Genomic DNA, 18,135 nt, shown 5'->3' on the forward strand with positions numbered 1-18,135 from the left:
TTAACACATACGATTGGGAAAAATCCACATGAACGCCTCTTCAACTTGTAATTACTAGTAGGAAACTCGTCTATCATCCCTGAGGTCCGACTTCTCCAACATGGTGACCTCTGACGTTGCCTACTAAGGAAATGGCCTTGATAACAGCATTTTTGCCAGATAAATGTAACAACAAAACATTATTTATAAAAATAAATCTATTTCTATGTTTTTGAACACTATAATTTGTTTACAAATATGATAGCTGTAGTTTTAGTTTATGGTTGATGCAGCTTGTTGGCCAATCGCCGTTTCTCAATGAGTTCAAAGTACATGAATACATCCAACTGGTTTTTACAGCTTCACAACTGGTAAGTACCACCTTCCCACTTGGTTATGAACACAGCATAAATGTTTCTTACACTGAACAAAAATATAAACATGCAACATTTCTAAAGGTTTTACTGAGTTATAGTTCATATAAGAAAATCAGCCGATTGAAAAAAAAATAATTAGGCCCTAATCTATGGATTTCACATGACTGGGAATACAGATATGCATCTGTTGGTCCCAGAAACCTTAAAAAATGTTAGGGGCATGGACCAGAAAACCAGTCAGCATTTGGGTGACCACCACCAGTCTCATGCAGCGCAACATCTGCTTTACATAGAGTCGATCAGGCTGTTGATTGTGGCCTGTGGAATGTTGTCCCACTCCTCTTCAACAGCTGCGTAAAGTTGCTGGATATTGGCGGGAATTGGAACACGCTGTAGTAAACATCAATCCAGAGCATCCCAAACATGTTCAACGGGTAATATGTCAGGTGAGTATGCAGACCATGGAAGAACTGGGAAATGTTACGCTTCCAGGAATTGTGTCAAGATCCTTGCGACATGAGGCCGTGCTTTATCATGCTGAAACATGAGGTGATGGCGGTGGATGAATGGCACGACAATAGGCCTCAGGATCTCATGGTATCTCTGTGCATTCAAAATGCCATCGATAAAATGCAATTGTGTTCGTTGTCTATAGCTTATGCTTGCCCCATACCATAACACCACTGACACCATGGGGCACTCTGTTCACAACGTTGACATCAGAAAAACGCTCATCAACACGAAGCCATACACATGGTTCGCAATTGTGAGGCTTTTTGGACGTACTGCCAAATTCTCTAAAACGACGTTGGAGGCAGCTTAGAGAAATGGACATTAAAGTCTCTGGCAACAGCTCTGGTGGACATTCCTGCAGTCAGCATGTCAATTGTACGCTCCCTCAAAACTTCTGTGGCATTGTGTTGTGTGACAAAACTGCACATTTTAGAGTTGCCTTTTATTGTCCCCAGCACAAGGTTTCACCTGTGTAATGATCATGCTGTTTAATCAGCTTCTTAGTATGCCACACATTTCAGGTGGATGGATTATCTTGGCAAAGGCGAAATGCTCACTAACAGGGATGTAAACACATTTGTGCACAACATTTGAGAGAAATAAGGTTTTTGTGCGTATGGAAAATGTATGCGAGCTTTTATTCCAGCTCATGAAACACTTTACATGTTGCGTTTAAATATATGTTCAGTATGTATTTTTGTTCAGTGTTTATTGATGCCACATAGGCCGTTTTCAACCAGAGAAATTTGGTTATTGAGTTCAGTTGCCCTTTAAAACTGCATGCAGCTATACTGCATAGGCTACACTCAACAGGCTTGGAGGTTTGGTCAATAAAACTCTAAAAGGAAAATCTCTGGCAGTAGCCTAGCACCCAGAAACAATATTGATCTCTGCAGATTGCACTTTCATTGAAAAGGATCCTCGACAAATTATTTCCAGTGAATGAGAGACAGCAAATATTGAGGTTCAACCTAGATTAGGCCTACTCATTTTGGTGCCTCATTATCATGTAGTCTACATTTTGGACGCTTTTCATCAAATGAGGATCAATCTTGACTGCCTGTCACTAGGAGTTGAAATTACAAACATATTGGTGAGAAGGCTTTTGTTGTGTTGTTTTGTTATCACTGCAAGCATGTGCAAACAACTCCAAAATAGGTAAGGTAGACCAATTAGCCTAACACAATTTGTAAGCATGTTTTCAGCTCCAAAAATGTAATTTAGTCAATGAACACAGTTATTTGTTGAGAAAGGTTCAAATATAGTTATTTCATTTGATATTCACACTACTGGTGAAAAGTTTTAGAACACTTACTCATTCAATGGTTTTTCTTTATTTTTACTATTTTCTACATTGTAGAATAATAGTGATGACATCAAAACTATGAAATAACACATATGGAATCATGTATTAACCAAAAAAGTGTTAAACAAATCACAATATATTTTATATTTGAGATTCTTCAAATAGCCACCTTTGCCTTGATGACAGCTTTACACACTCTTGGCATTCTCTCAACCAGCTTCACCTGGAAGGCATTTCCAACAGTCTTGAAGGAGTTCCCACATATGCTGAGCACTTGTTGGCTGCTTTTCCTTCACTCTGCGGTCCGACTCATCCAAAACCATCTCAATTTGGTTGAGGTCGTGTGATAGTGGAGGCCAGGTCATCTGATGCTGCACTCCATCACTCTCCTTCTTGATAAAATAGCCCTTACACAGCCTGGAGGTGTGTTGGGTTATTGTCCTGTTGAAAAACAAATGATTGTTGTGATAATTGCGTTGTTTGCTCTATAACCTGTTTGTTTACATGCCTTGACACCACGATATATCAGCCTAAAGCCGAGACAATAAGAAGACACAGTGGCAGAATAAATTCAACCTCACATTAGTTTCATTACAAAACCGGGGAACAACACCTGTCCTGTGAAGTCCACAAAACATATTACATGGTCAAACAGGTTATTGTTCGGACCACTAAACAACTATTGATTTAGAACCACTGAGAGTTACCGCAAGTTGCAAAGAAAACAGGAGCTGCCTCCACTATTCCAGCACCATTTCAACATCATCTTATCAACTATGCTTAGTCTAATACAGTGGCAACTAAAAGATACCAAAAACTATTTAATCCAATCAACGTAAGCTAAATATGACGTAGCTGTCCATGGTCCTGATTTGTGTGCGTTTGTGTGTGTGTGTGTGGGTGCATGCAAGTAGAAAGAAACATGTTGACTCACCTTACTTATAGAGAAACGTCAATGCCATCCGCCTCTTTCATGTTACATAAACCGTCTTTGACTTTTTCATACATTGCACACTTTAAGTTTTTGTTGTCCTACACTACCTGGCTGAAATACTTGCTCACTAGCCTAACTTCCTTTCATGGAAAATGATAGGCCAGGCCAGCTAGTTAACATGAGCATACCACATCTAGCTACATGGTGAACCTCCGTCCTCTCGGGCCAGAGCACAATATATGGATTTATGGTTGGATCAAAATCGCCTGTATAATCAATGGCCAGTACAGAGAATTAAGTAAAACCACAAGTCCAAATCCCTATCTCCATCGATGGCTAATTTAAGAAAGGGATGATTTTAGCTAGCTAGCTAGCTAGCCACCGGACAACAACAACACAACGAGATGCAACAATAATGATATTTGGCTGCTGATGTGATTGGTCTTGAGACAAATCCAAACTAGCTTCCCTTGACACTTTAACAACAATGTCATACTCTTTCTGACCAGACAGCATCAGATAGATACAAAACACATACTGAGACAGAAGGGCGCTGTTTCATTCTACTCGGATGCTTTCTTCCTTGACATGCATTCAGTCTCTTGCATGCATTCAAACCCTTCCCCTAACCCTAACCTTAACCCTTTTAGCTAACCCTTCCCCTAGCCATATCCTTAACCCTTTAACCTAACTCCTCAACTTAACCTTAACCATAACCCCTAACCCCCAGCCTAGCCAATGTTAGCCAGCTAACTAACATTAGACACCTAGCTAGAATTCGTAACATGTCATATATTTAGCAAATTCTCAACATATTGTACGTTTAGAAAATTCTGAACATATAATACGAATTGTAATTGTAATTAGAAACATATACAAAATGGGTGGACAACCACAAATGAATACTTACCATTCGAAACGTAACATATCATATTAAATTGAGAATTTACGTACAAAGGCATACGAAATTCTCTGAGACCAGTTTGATAATATTGGTCCTCATATTGGTCTCCAATGGTAATGTAAGGATTAGGCTACATAAATCACAAGTGAAATGCAATGCGGAGGTCGATGATTACTTCTTGACTTGAAGCAGAATTTTTATTGATCCAGTCCCAAAATGCATTTGTGGTTGAACTCTGAGAAACTAAATAGCCTAAACATTTCAGTGGAATGGCAGTAGGCCTAACTGGCTATCATCCTCTTCTTATTGTACAGGGAGGGACATTTTGTGTGGTTCAACACAATTTGGTATGGTAGGGCCATGGTCTGCATTTCAAGTTTCCACACAATAGTGAGACTTCACTTATGATAATAATGGTGTATTACATTGGGGTCCCATATGGTAAGGCAGCAGACAGTACGGAATGACAAATACATGGTTGCAGGTCCAAGTTCCCCTTGAGCTACACCCAGAAGATGTTGCGTGGGTATCAGAAGTGAGGATGGGTGACCAAGGACAAACCATCAGTGGTGTACTGGAGCCATGTGAGCGATTGGACTTGTGATTGACCCATTGCAGGTGTTTGTCCAAATCTTCACTCATCATGGTGTGGTCAGTTTATCCTCCAATTAAATTACAATTCATTTAATCTACAGAATAAACAAGAGGTTGTTCTGTAAATGTCAAGGTTTGGCGCAAGCTAATCAATCAGACAGTTTATGTTGACACATTTCAAAGGTGTAACCGTGATGATTATACATTAAGTTATTAAGTTCTGTCTAAACACATTCCATTAAAGGAAAACTCCCCCCAAAAATGATGTATTTTGGTACTTGTTTTATTTGTCCATTGTTGATATTGTCCCAAAAATGTTTTGCATGTCAGCAATCAAGATTTCAAGACATATAACTTTCAAAATACAGAAATACAGCCGGTATGATGAATGTGGCATCATATGAAAAACTTGAAAACTTGATTGCTGACATGCAAAACATTTTGGGACTATATCAACAATGGACTAATGAAATTACGTACCAGAAGAAAGTTTTGGGGTTGAACTGTCCTTTAAATGCATAAGAAAAACGTAATTAGTCATTTTGGGTACTAAAAATGTAAAGATGCACTATGCAGAAATCGCTCTGCTAAAATTCTAATAGTTCGCCTTATTTACGTTTATGTGAAAACATGAGCAAGTATAGTGTAGAGCAGGGGTGTCAAAGTCAAATGGACGGAGGGCCAAATAAAAAAATCAGCTACAAGACGAGGGCCGGACTGTTCGAATGTTCATTGAAAAATTTTTAAATGACGCATATAGTCTAGTGAACCTAATTGAACCTACTGAAAACCTAACAAATATATTACAATATGATCAGATAAATAAAGCAATATTTTCTTATGGCTCTGTCAGTAATCTTTAATTTTCAACAGACACAAAAGACAAATTTCCTTTATATAAATATCCCCATAACATGAACATTAAATGAAAGAAACCGGTATTCAAGGCACCATCAGTAGACTATATTTTCTATTTTAGCAAAAGTGGGCTAAATTTACTTCAAAGAAAAAACAATAATAGCAATTTTCTATCATCCACTCAACTGAAATATTTTTAAAATATAATTGGATTGAAATACAAAAAAATAAAGTGCAAAAATCTATTAATCAAAAACAACACTTTGTTTAAGGAGAAGTAACATGCAGTGAAAACAAATATTAAATTTTAACTTTTAAACTTGAACTGAGTAAAAACTCTAAATATGTGATTGCACAGTAATGTTCACTTGTTTGAGGTTGAGGGTGATACTTGGTGGTGTCCCATCTTTTCCACAAGTTCATCAATGTTCGGGGTAAGGCTCTGAGCTGAAGAAATCCTCAGAATTGAGTGGAGGTGTTCAGCAGTAAGTCGACTTCTGTGTGATGTTTTGTTCAGGTTCATCAAAGAAAACAGTTGTTCACACAGGTATGTGCTGCCAAACATAGACAACGTTTGAGCAGCCTGGATGCGCAGCTGGGGCATTGTGCCGGGGAGGAAACGGGCGAACTCCGCAGCACCCACTGCCGCATATTTTGCCCTCAGTGCATCATTGCATTGGAGGTCAATCAACTCCATTTGGAGGTTTGGTGGTGAGCTTTCCACGTCAACAGCAAATGGGTTACCGAGCAGTTCCAACCTGCTTTTTTGTGCTTCAAAGTCAGCAAATCGGCGTCGAAAGTCAGCGGCAAGCATACCTATTTTATCAGCCAACTGTGTGCTCGGGAACGCACTGGTAGAGAGCTTCTCTTTCATGGTCTGGCAGCTGGGAAAGTGGCTCAAATTTTCTTTCCGCATCTGCGTCTCCCACAGAGTCAGTTTGGTTTTAAATGCCTTCACTGTACTGTACATATCAGAGATGACACGATCCCGACCCTGCAGCTGCAAGTTTATTGCATTCAGATGACTCGTAATGTCACACAGAAAAGCCATTTCACACAGAAACATTTCGTCTCGGAGTTGTGTTGTGTCTTTCCCTTTGCTGTCCAAGAACAGACAAATCTCCTCACGAAGCTCGAAACATCTTTGAAGCACCTTTCCCTGGCTTAGCCATCGCACCTCTGTGTGATAAGGCAAATCACCATGCTCCGTTTCTAACTCCGTCAGAAATGCCTTGAACTGGCGGTGATTCAAACCTTTGGCTCTGATAAAGTTAACTGTGCGCGTGATGATGCTCATTACATGCTCCATTTTCAAGGCTTTACCGCACAACGCTTCCTGGTGTATGATACAATGATAAGCTGTCAGCTCACCTGTCGCGTTTTCCTCTTGCATCTTTTCCCGTATCTTCGCCACCAGTCCGCTCCTGTGTCCACACATCGCAGGTGCTCCGTCGGTTGTCAAACCCACGAGTTTTTCCCAAGGCAGCTCCATCTCATTTACACATCTTGACACCTCTTCATACAAATCATGCCCCGTAGTTGTGCCATGCATAGGACGTAAAGCCAAAAACTCCTCTGTCACGCTTAGGTTGGAGTCCACTCCGCGGATGAAAATTGACAACTGGGCAATGTCAGAAATGTCGGTGCTCTCATCCACAGCCAAGGAATATGCAATAAAATCTTTTCCCTTTTTCACAAGCTGCTCTTTTAGATTGATGGACAACTGGTCTACTCTCTCGGCAATGGTGTTTCTGCTCAGACTCACATTTAAAAAGAGTTGCCTTTTTTCTGGGCAAACTTCGTCACAAACTTTAATCATGCAGTTTTTGATGAAATCCCCCTCCGTAAATGGCCGGGCTGATTTAGCGATCTCTTCTGCCAAAATAAAACTGGCCTTGACAGTTGCGTCCGCGTGTGTGTCCGCGTGTTTCGTTTCATAATGTCGTCTCAGATTATACTCTTTCAGTACCGCCACACTTTCTCCACACAGAAGACACACAGGTTTTCCAGCTACCTTCGTGAACATATACTCCGACTCCCACCTTGTTTGAAACCCCCGGTTCTCAGTATCCACCTTCCGTTTTGCCATTTTTGATGGGTATCTGAAAGTTAATTTTACTGTGATGCTGACGACTGCTGTGCCAATAAATATTGAAATGAAGCAGCCTACTGCTCGGTGCGTCACCTTTGCATTGTGGGAAATGTAGTATTGGTGCGTGTAAAAGATCTGCGGGCTGCCGGCTTGCTGCGGGCCGGTTCTAATAATAAATCAAGATCATCCCAGGGGCCGTAAAAAACCTTCTTGCGGGCCGGATGTGGCCCGCGGGCCTTGACTCTGACATATGTGGTGTAGAGAATCATTGTACCATCTAAACTGCTGTAAAATATATTTTCCATAACCAAAAACATTGTATTTTCAGCTGTTTGAAGCTGGTGTATAAAACCGAAAGTAAAAGATGCCAAAACGTAAGAACTGGAAGCATAGAGACAGATCTACCACTTCTTAGACTTGCTTTCAATGAGTGACACATCTATAAAACACATTTCTATGTGAATTTGGTTGGTGCCCCAAAAGGTTACACTTTGCAGCTTTAATATATTTTTTGGTTTTATTAGACTATTCTATTATATAATGTTGAGAAGACAAATTGGTTCCCGACGTCACACGTTGAAAGCAGAACAATCTACTCCAACCAGGAACCATAAAAAATATAAAAATGTAAAAATAACTTTTGTTTAGTATAAAGCCTTTCTATCAAGGGAGGTAAATCCAGTCAACATTTGAGGCCTATCATGTTGCCTGTAGTGCAGCCCAACAGAACACTGAGAACAGTTGGCCAAAACCCAAGAAAACGAATGTGTATTCTGGGGACAAGTCTCTCCAGCAAACAAAACTCACCCATTGCTTACACACAGCATTTTAAATTGTGGGCCTGAATACTAAAAGCTATCCAACGTTCGTCTCCTGCGCAGCTAAATCAAACTGCGTGTGGGCTGGCCGATAGCTCTCTTTCCGTCCCATTCCGATCTCCGATTGGCTGTGCCTCGAAGGGCGGTGATCATAGTACCACATGGAGCATCTGCAGCGTGTAGCCTATGCCTGTCAGTGTAGAATTCATCCTCTATGTGCTCAAGTGATGCTTCACGGAATAAACTGGAAGCGAACTTGTCACTTTAGCGCTGTTCTTTGAGGGACTGCTACTTTTTCATTGCTGAAGCATTGCACTTTTGGGGACATTTACACCATATATCTACTCACCTAGTATTAATAACAATAATTGTTCGATTATTTATGCCGCAAAAAACTTTTATGTTGTACTAGAGTGACAACACTGATTTGATGGAAACATGACGGGAGCTACAAACGGAACCGTAGCCCTGAAGACATTTTTGCTTGTCGCATTGGTTTCATTTTCAACAGGGAATTCAAAGCTGCCTGTGTATTATGGACAAATTGTGGAGAACTCGCCCGCTGGAACAGTGGTGGATGGGGTCGCTTTACCGGTTGGAAACAACTGTCATGTTTCGGAACTGGACATTGCTTTGGAAGGGAAGGACGCATCAGATTTTCGTTTGGTTTACCATCACGGAGAACAGCATCTTATTTTGAAATCCACAGAAACTTTGGACAGAGAGTTTATTGCAGTGTACGATTTGAAGGTTGTGCTTTCTGGTTGTTTGAATAGTGCCGTGGTGATTAAAATAGAGGTGCTTGATTCAAACGACAACATACCCCGGTTCATCGAGGGAAACGAAAGGGTAAAAGTTGATGAATTGACCCCTATCGGTTCCGAATTGGTCCGTCTTTTTGCAAAGGATTCCGACGGTGGAATGAATGGCCGGGTCACTTATTACGCATCTCCAAAATGCCAACATGTGTACGTTGTTCCCCAAACCGGACAGGTAATGCTGGTCAGTTCTCTCATTGGTGTCATGAACCTAACAGTCCGTATTTACGCTCAAGATAATGGAGATGTCGCATTGATAAGTAAGCCGGTGACACTTCACCTTGATGTGCAGAGACCTGCTGTCTCGAAGGTTAGGAGGCCCCGAGCGGTCTCCGAGGAACTGTCCTACACAGTGACCGTCTCAGAGGATGTCAAAGTCGGTGACATGATATTCACGGTGCCCGAGCAGAAGTTTGAGAAAAAGTGGTTCGAGGTAATATCAGAGGCGGACTCCCCGGTTCAGATCGAGAGGGACTCGGGTCGTCTGTATCTCGCCCACAGACTGAAGTCCCCCGCAGAGGTCATGGTCAAAATCCAAAACCTCAGAGGTAAGGATGGGGTGTAAAGGTGCAGTGTCGTGTGTTTTCAGTGTTTTTCCCATTAAAAGTTGCCAGTTGTCTGAGTCATCTGTCTCTTTGGAAAATGTAGGCTATGCCTATGCCATTGGTACAGTGTTGAATGGGGCTCATTTGGGAAAGTCTCTCTCGCGGTGCACCATTACTATATCCGACACTCATGTGAAACAGTATTTTATAGGTCTAAGCATCATTGTGAGTGAGAGACTCAGCGTATCCTATTGTATTTGCTCAGGGCTTTTAGATAAAGTTTACTTGCTATAGAAAAAAAAACATGTTTAGCTATTTATTAGGCTGCAATGTAAAACAATGAATTAAAAAGATAATCGCGCACGTCCGTGGAATAATTTAAAAATTGGACAATAACTTGATATCAGGTGTGAATAAAGTGATGTTTGGTTTGGGTATATTGCTATTTCATCCGTTGGATGCTCGAGCTGAGCTGCAGCACCTTGCGCCGTAGAAAATCATTTGGCAACAGAACCTGGCAGTATCTTATTAATTCAGAATTCCTTATGGCCGATGTTTTTGTTGTTTGCACAATATATAGCCTACATTTTGAAGTACAATATAGACTTTTATTCAATGAATCTTAATTCTACTGCATGGCCAGTTGTCATTCAGGCTGTGCGTAATGATATTCACAAGAACCTATTTGGCTATTTATCGCACTCTGGGATGCATGTGTCCGCTCTACGTTGATTACACATCATTGACACGCTAGGTGAAGGTGTTATTTGTTGCCGGCAGGTCGCTAATTGGGTAAACAGGATTATAGCACTTGGAGGATGGAAATGTGTGTGTGGCTATGCATGCAATACACGTCTGCCCACTGTCCCCAGTGCCCAACACATGAGTGTCAATGTATGGGTGTGCACTGGCGCTATTAAGGACATGAACATCTGTATCATTTTTGCCAAATAGATTTTATGCACAAAGAAATTCATTTTGGTTGCTTTTCAGTATCCTAAACCTAGCGACTGTACCATTATGCTAATTTTAGGCTTAAGAATTGTGATGCTGGAGATAGTGATAAAGTTGAAGACATTACCGTAGCCTGTATAACAGGCCTAACGATTAGCCTTTTTTTTTTAGATGATAGTCACAACTGAAATACATGTTATTGCTCGGATTTAGACTGTGATTGAATTCAGACATTAACATCATATCATGAAAAGTTGTCCAGGTGAGGATTTGGCCAAGTCCCTAAATCACGACATCTGCTAGTTTAAGGAAAAGTCTCCTCTGACATGCCAAGTGGATCTAGAGGTAATTACGTTTTTCAAACGAGAACTCTGCCTCATCCACTGTTTATTTAGAGTAAGTGTGATTATTTATTCAACCTGACATTCCTAGTCTGGCACACGTGGTCTTACAAACCTAGACAACGGACTTCACAGGAGTTTGTTTGTGTAAGGGACTTTGGAGTCTGGTTTATGCAGTGGTGCTCTCATGCGTAAAGTTAACTAGAATTCAAATTTTCCGCACTAAACTCATTACTCAGTATTTATTGCATTGTTGTAATGTTGTGCTACAACATATGATTAAACCACGGAAACCTCAAGTCATGTTCAATTAGCGCTTAATTATTAACACAAGCCTCACCCGACAAATTAGGTCAACCAACAGATTGTCTACATGATTTATATTGTCGGCGCTGCATAACAATGATATATGAATTAATAAAACCTTACCCTCCCCCGGATGCTAACGGAAGCTTCTCCCATGAAGATAATGTCGTCTTACATCTTGTTGAAGTCCTCAATTTGAATATGAGTAGATAGATTATAATATAGATGTGCTGCTAGGAGGAATGTTCTTGTACAAACTGCAGAGATGAGGGGGAAAATACTTTTCTTTTGATACTGGAGCGAGTTCAAATAGAATAACGACCCGAAATGTACTGTGTGGAATTGTCAAAATGGAGCAGGGACACTTTTAACTATCAGCATAACCAACATGCTTGAGAGAGTCTATACACAGTGTTCCTGTGTAGTCTTTATGTCCAACTATAACGCTGATGTCTGCATGTGTTGTAAGGATGTCTGCATGTGTGATCACTGCACATCTCAATTATAGCCTAGGCCTATATATTCTTAATGGTTTTCAAGTGTTTGTTTGTGAGATTTGTTTAATAATGCATATTATCTCCCCTTATAGCCAATTAAAAGTATTACATTCACTGCCTAATAAGTTAAACACATGCAGCTTAGATACATTCACTGGCATGGGGGATGTCTTGGAGTAAACCACATGTAATCAGAAGTATTCTTTTCCTCTCTTGCGGCCATGCTAGGGAGAGCGCCAATGCAAAGGTCTTTGGGGACATAATTACTGTTGAAACTATTGTCTAGCCGAGTGCCACTGTGCCACATTGCGTTTGAGTGTGTTAGAAGAGGAATGGTTATTTATTCCGTTCTAAAGAGTAGATGCTTTCAGATAACACAATCTGCCCCAAGTGTGTGGATGGGTCTAGATTACTTTCCACCCCTTTGTTTGTCTTTCCACACACACACACACGCATACACACACACGCACGCACACACGCACACACACACACACACACACACACACACACACACACACACACACACACACACACACACACACACACTTTCTCCTCACTTTTCGTCTTTGTCTTCCATGTCTGGCACTTCTTAGGCCTTTCAATGCCAGCTGTAGAGCAGATTCAAGTACTGTATTTATTTCTGGATGTGAATTGAAGTTGTCTTTCACTTGAAGAAAGCTCAATATTACTGATCTGTTATGTGCTGTACATGCACGCATACATGTGTGTTCCTACATTTGTGTCTTCCCATGTGTCCTTGTAGGCCACATTGACCTTGCTTAAACCTGTGCTGCGAGCGGGAAGACAAGGTTCAGAGGACGCTAGTGTTGGTGACTCAACTTTGGTGTGAAATACCATTTAATTAACAAGCCGGTCACACACACAGTGGTTTGTCTTGAGCCATTATAGCATTATGTGTATACACGGCTGGGGGGACATTATGTGTATACACGGCTGGGGGGACATTATGTGTATACACGGCTGGGGGGACATTATGTGTATACACGGCTGGGGGGACATTATGTGTATACACGGCTGGGGGGACATTATGTGTATACACGGCTGGGGGGACATTATGTGTATACACGGCTGGGGGGACATTATGTGTATACACGGCTGGGGGGACATTATGTGTATACATGGCTGGGGGGACATTATGTGTATACATGGCTGGGGGGACATTATGTGTATACATGGCTGGGGGGACATTATGTGTATTCACGGCTGGGGGGACATTATGTGTATACATGGCTGGGGGACATTATGTGTATACACGGCTGGGGGGACATTATGTGTATAAAGGGGACTTATGCATTTCCAGGGCCACTTAAAAATGATTTTGCACAGGGCAGTGTGCCCCCTTCCAATATCAAGGCCAGGCAGGCTCTCCATCTGGCTTTGCGCCCCTTATCCTAAGAAGAATTAGTGGTCCATTGGTCATATTTGTTTTCCATGTGGTTTCCTTTCAAACATTTGGATTTCTGCAGCCCTGGTTAGTTGCTTTAGGGGGGCTCGGCACTCTGCCCTCAGCACATGTAGGTGAAACACTGCAAGTAGAGCCGACTCAAAGTGTGTGCATGTGTGTGTCTACAGTACAATGCTGAGGGGCACTGTTTCCCAAGTCTCTATCTCCATGATGTGTGTATTGGCTTAGTAAATGCCGATAATGGATTGTGTGTGTCGAGTGTGTGGGAGAGCTCCGTTCCTTCCATTCCCCTGCCCTAGAGGGATCCAGGGATAGCACCCATGAAAGTTTGGAAAACCTCTGCGAGAAACAACTTTATCTTTCCCCAAACACAGCAGGGAGAGCTGGCCCTGGGGTGATGGAACGAGTGAAAAAGAAAGGGAGGCAGAGGGAGAGAAATGAGAGAGACTAGAAAGTACCTTCGTCAGCTGGCGGAAAAGGGGCTTGATAAATTGGGGCCCACACACTGTAGAGCTTACAGACACCAGACTGACTGGGCTTGCTGCTGACTGGACTTTTCTGGAGTGGCTCTCTGTTCTTCCAGTTAGATTAGAAGTTACTGTGGAGTAGCCGGATGCCAGAAATCACACTTTGTGTCTGTCTCAGTACCAGAATAATATCCCGGACATAAGAATTTGATATAAACGTATGTGAGTGTGAACTGTGTTTGTGTACTCATGTATCTCAGGCTTATATGTAGTACCTGGGGATTGCTGTTTGAGAGCAGGTTGGTGTGAGCTTATCTTTTCCCCGTCTCCTGTCCTTTATTTAGGTATGTCATCAAATTATAACGGTGCAAAAAGTATGCCTACATACATTTTCTCCGCTTGGGTGCCCTTGGGTGACACATTTGGATGACAGGCGCGGCTTGATAGGCTTTCGTTCTTCCTTCCCCTAATTTCTCTTTATTTATCTATTTCTTTATTTCTGGCCTCACCCTGGGCTAAAGCAACCAGACATTGTACCTCTAGCCTTGCTGTACCACCAGCGTCTCCTCCTTCTGACTCCACTTCTGACAATTAAACCCTTCTCCCATCTGCTGTTTACTGTATGGCTTCGAGACATGCCTGTGGACCTGTATACATCATTAAAGATACGTACACATGCAATGTCAGCTCAGTGGTATAGGAGGAGAAAGGGGGATGTGTGTGTCGTTGTGGTACACATATGGGCGTTTATGTATTGGTTTATACTTCTATCTAATCTATATGCGTATTTATGTATTTCTGTTGATAGTCCTGTGTGTTTATTTTTGTCAGTGTGTGTGTGCCTGTACCTCGGTGTGTGGCCTTCGGCTGTGTGTGTGTGCAGAAGGAGGAGAGCACTGGAGGATAAATCATTGTGAGGAAGCTAAACCTCTCCAGAATGGTCTTTTTTTGGACCAAATGAGGCCCTGAAGAACTGTTTGGGTCTGCCTGAATCAGCGTTACAGCTGTAAGGGCATGCACACACAAGGACAGGGACTTGGACTTAGCCTCGGGAGATAATGATGGTCTCTCTCTCTCTCTCTCTCTCTCTCTCTCTCTCTCTCTCTCTCTCTCCCTCATAATTGAACTTCATGCCAGAGTGAGGCTCAGCCCTCTCCATTGTGTTATAATAGGTTATTGACAGCCGCTCCACACTAGCCCTAGGGAGACCATTTTTTATGACGAACTAGGACAAGGTCACTCGAACCTCTGCTGGCCCCCGAACATCCTGACCCACCCGCACCGGAAGACACCCTCCCATATATACACACACTCGCACATACACAGGCACACACATACAGTGCCTTCAGAAAGTATTCATATCCCTTGACTTATTCCACATTTTGTGTTAAGGCCTGAATTCAAAATTGATGAAATAGATTATTTTTCTCACCCACCTACAACATGTTTTTTGAAAGGTTTGCAAATGTAATGAAAATTAAATACAGCAGTATCTAATTTACAATAGTATTCACACCACTGAGTCAATAATAAGTTCCTCGGCGTACACATCACGGACAAACTGAATTGGTCCACCCACACAGACAGCGTCGTGAAGAAGGCGCAGCAGTGCCTCTTCAACCTCAGGAGGCTGAAGAAATTCAGCTTGTCACCAAAAGCACTCACAAACTTCAACAGATGCACAATCGAGAGCATCCTGTCGGGCTGTATCACCGCCTGGTACGGAAACTGCTCCGCCCACAACCGTAAGGCTCTCCATAGGGTAGTGAGGTCTGCACAACGCATCACCGGGGGCAAACTACCTGCCCTCCAGGACACCTACATCACCCGATGTCACAGGAAGGCCATAAAGATCATCAAGGACACCAACCACCCGAGCCACTGCCTGTTCACCCCACTATCATCCAGAAGGCGAGGTCAGTACAGGTGCATCAAAGCAGAGACCGAGAGACTGAAAAACTGTTTCTATCTCAAGGCCATCAGACTGTTAAACAGCCACCACTAACATTGAGTGGCTGCTGCCAACACACTGACTCAACTCCAGCCACTTTAATAATGGGAATTGATGGAAATTGATGTAAAATATATCACTAGCCACTTTAAACAATGCTACTTAATATAATGTTTACATACCCTACATTACTCATCTCATATGTATATGTATATACTGTACCCTATATCATCTACTGCATCTTTATGTAATACATGTATCACTAGCCACTTTAAAATATGCCACTTTGTCTACATACCCTACATTACTCATCTCATATGTATACTGTACTCGATACCATCTACTGCATCTTGCCTATGCCGTTCTGTACCATCACTCATTCATATATCTTTATGTACATATTCTTTATCCCTTTACACTTGTGTGTATAAGGTAGTAGTTTTGGAATTGTTAGGTTAGATTACTCGTTGGTTATTACTGCATTGTCGGAACTAGAAGCACAAGCATTTCGCTACACTCGCATTAACATCTGCTAACCATGTGTATGTGACAAATACATTTGATTTGATTTGACTTTGTAGAAGCACCATTGGCAGCAATTACAGCTGTGAGTGTAACGTCTGCTTCCAACTCACACTCTCAAACACGTAGATCCCCTGAACGTAGATTGCCTGAACACAACGTGCTATTGTAACACAGGAGTGATGGTTGCTGATAATCGGCCTCTGTACGCCTATGTAGATTTTCCATAAAAAATCTGCCGTTTCCAGCTACAGTACTCATTCACAACATCAACAATGTCTACACTGTATTTCTGATCAATTTGATGTTATTTTAATGGACAAACAATGAGCTTTTCTTTCAAAATCATGGAAATGTATAAGTTACGCCAAACTTTTGAATGGTAGTGTATCTTATGTGGCTTGTTAAGCACATTTTTACTCCTGAACTTATTTAGGCTCGCCATAACAAAGGAGTTGAGTACTTATGGACTCAAGACCTTTCAGCTTTTCATTTGTAAAAATTTTAAAAAACACAATTCCTCTTTGACATTATGGGGTATTGCGTGTAGGCAAGTGACAAAAAAATCTCTATTTAATCCATTTTAAATTCAGGATGTAACACAACACAATATGGAAAAAGTAATGTGGTGTGAATACTTTCTGAAGGCACTGTATGCACACAAATCAAATCTCCCCTGCCACTGTTAATCTTAATTGTGAAATTGGACACGCTCAAACTTGTACGCTGGGATTTATATTAATTCCTGGAGACACATAAATAAACACTTCTGAAATCCCTCTCCATCAACAGCAGAGGCAGCTTGTACTTGAAATGCTCTCGTTAAAAAAAAAGACAATATACACACTGTGATCAGGGATTTAGGCATTCCGTTTCTCTCACAGCTAATGATAGGAGTTTTTAGATGTGTGTGTGCAGCCCTTCTGCCCAGCCCAGCTATGTTGTTCCATCAACAGATCAATGGACTGTATGTCCCTGCTTTTCTAGTGTTCAGAGCCCCCAGAGTAGAACAGTGTGCAGTTTTGATGTCAGTCGTGCAGCCAGCATCTGGGAAGGTGTTTGTGTGTGTGGTCATTGGGAAGGTGTTTGTGTGTGTGGTCATTGGGAAGGTGTTTGTGTGTGTGGTCATTGGGAAGGTGTTTGTGTGTGTGGTCATTGGGAAGGTGTTTGTGCGTGTGGTCATTGGGAAGGTGTTTGTGTGTGTGGTCATTGGGAAGGTGTTTGTGTGTGTGGTCATTGGGAAGGTGTTTGTGTGTGTGGTCATTGGGAAGGTGTTTGTGTGTGTGGTCATTGAGAAGAAATGGAATGTGACATGCATTTATTTATTATAGACTCGCTCATAGGCTCATGAGCTAGAACGTCTCATCATCCCAGTATCACTGATTATTGTAAAATAGACACATTGCTTATTGGAAACTCGTGACAGGCACACGAAAAATAAAATGTGTTTGTGCGCAGAACGCAATTTCGTATACAGTGCATTTCAATCCCAGTTAAAGACCGTTCAACTGAGTACGGAGAAATGCTCCTCGGAGTCAGATGTGGATAACAGGTAACCCTTTGCTAGGCAGCTGACATCCAAACCCCCCTCTGGGAGAATGGGGTTCCGATGACGGGCCTTCATGTGGTGGTGGAGAGGTACAAGGTTGTTTGGAAGACTGTTGCTGTAAAACAGCAAGTGAGAGACATGAGAGGTGAGTTGACATATAAATACTCCCCTAGATTTATGTCCATTGGTTGAAAGAAACAAAAGGGATTGTTGCACAATTGAGCCCATAGGTTAAACAGCAAGCGTGGTGACATCGCCTTAGTGTGCCGTGCTCATAGCCTGAAGTTAACAGGTCAATTCGTCACGCTTGCTAATAGTAAAGGAGGAGGAGAGACATGGTAACATTATAAACGCTACCATATGAATGCCCGCCATGCCCGTGAG

The 18,135-nt window shown here is 41.9% G+C and overlaps 1 protein-coding gene across 2 annotated transcripts in view; it reads left to right on the forward strand.

Moving 5' to 3' along the window:
• The first annotated feature begins 8,584 nt into the window (after positions 1 to 8,584).
• si:dkey-22o22.2 (neural-cadherin) overlaps positions 8,585 to 18,135 on the forward strand; it is a 128,149-nt gene continuing 118,598 nt past the window's right edge. For both annotated transcript variants that reach the window (XR_005036284.1, XM_036945505.1), the window contains exon 1: positions 8,585 to 9,741. Coding sequence is in view for 1 of the 2 variants with exons in the window: in XM_036945505.1 (XP_036801400.1) it covers positions 8,814 to 9,741 (928 nt within the window). In the remaining variant the exon portion in view is untranslated. The remainder of the gene's footprint in view (positions 9,742 to 18,135) is intronic.

The sequence above is a fragment of the Oncorhynchus mykiss genome, chromosome 2 (genome assembly GCF_013265735.2).
Source record: "Oncorhynchus mykiss isolate Arlee chromosome 2, USDA_OmykA_1.1, whole genome shotgun sequence".
NCBI classification, from domain to species: domain Eukaryota; kingdom Metazoa; phylum Chordata; class Actinopteri; order Salmoniformes; family Salmonidae; genus Oncorhynchus; species Oncorhynchus mykiss.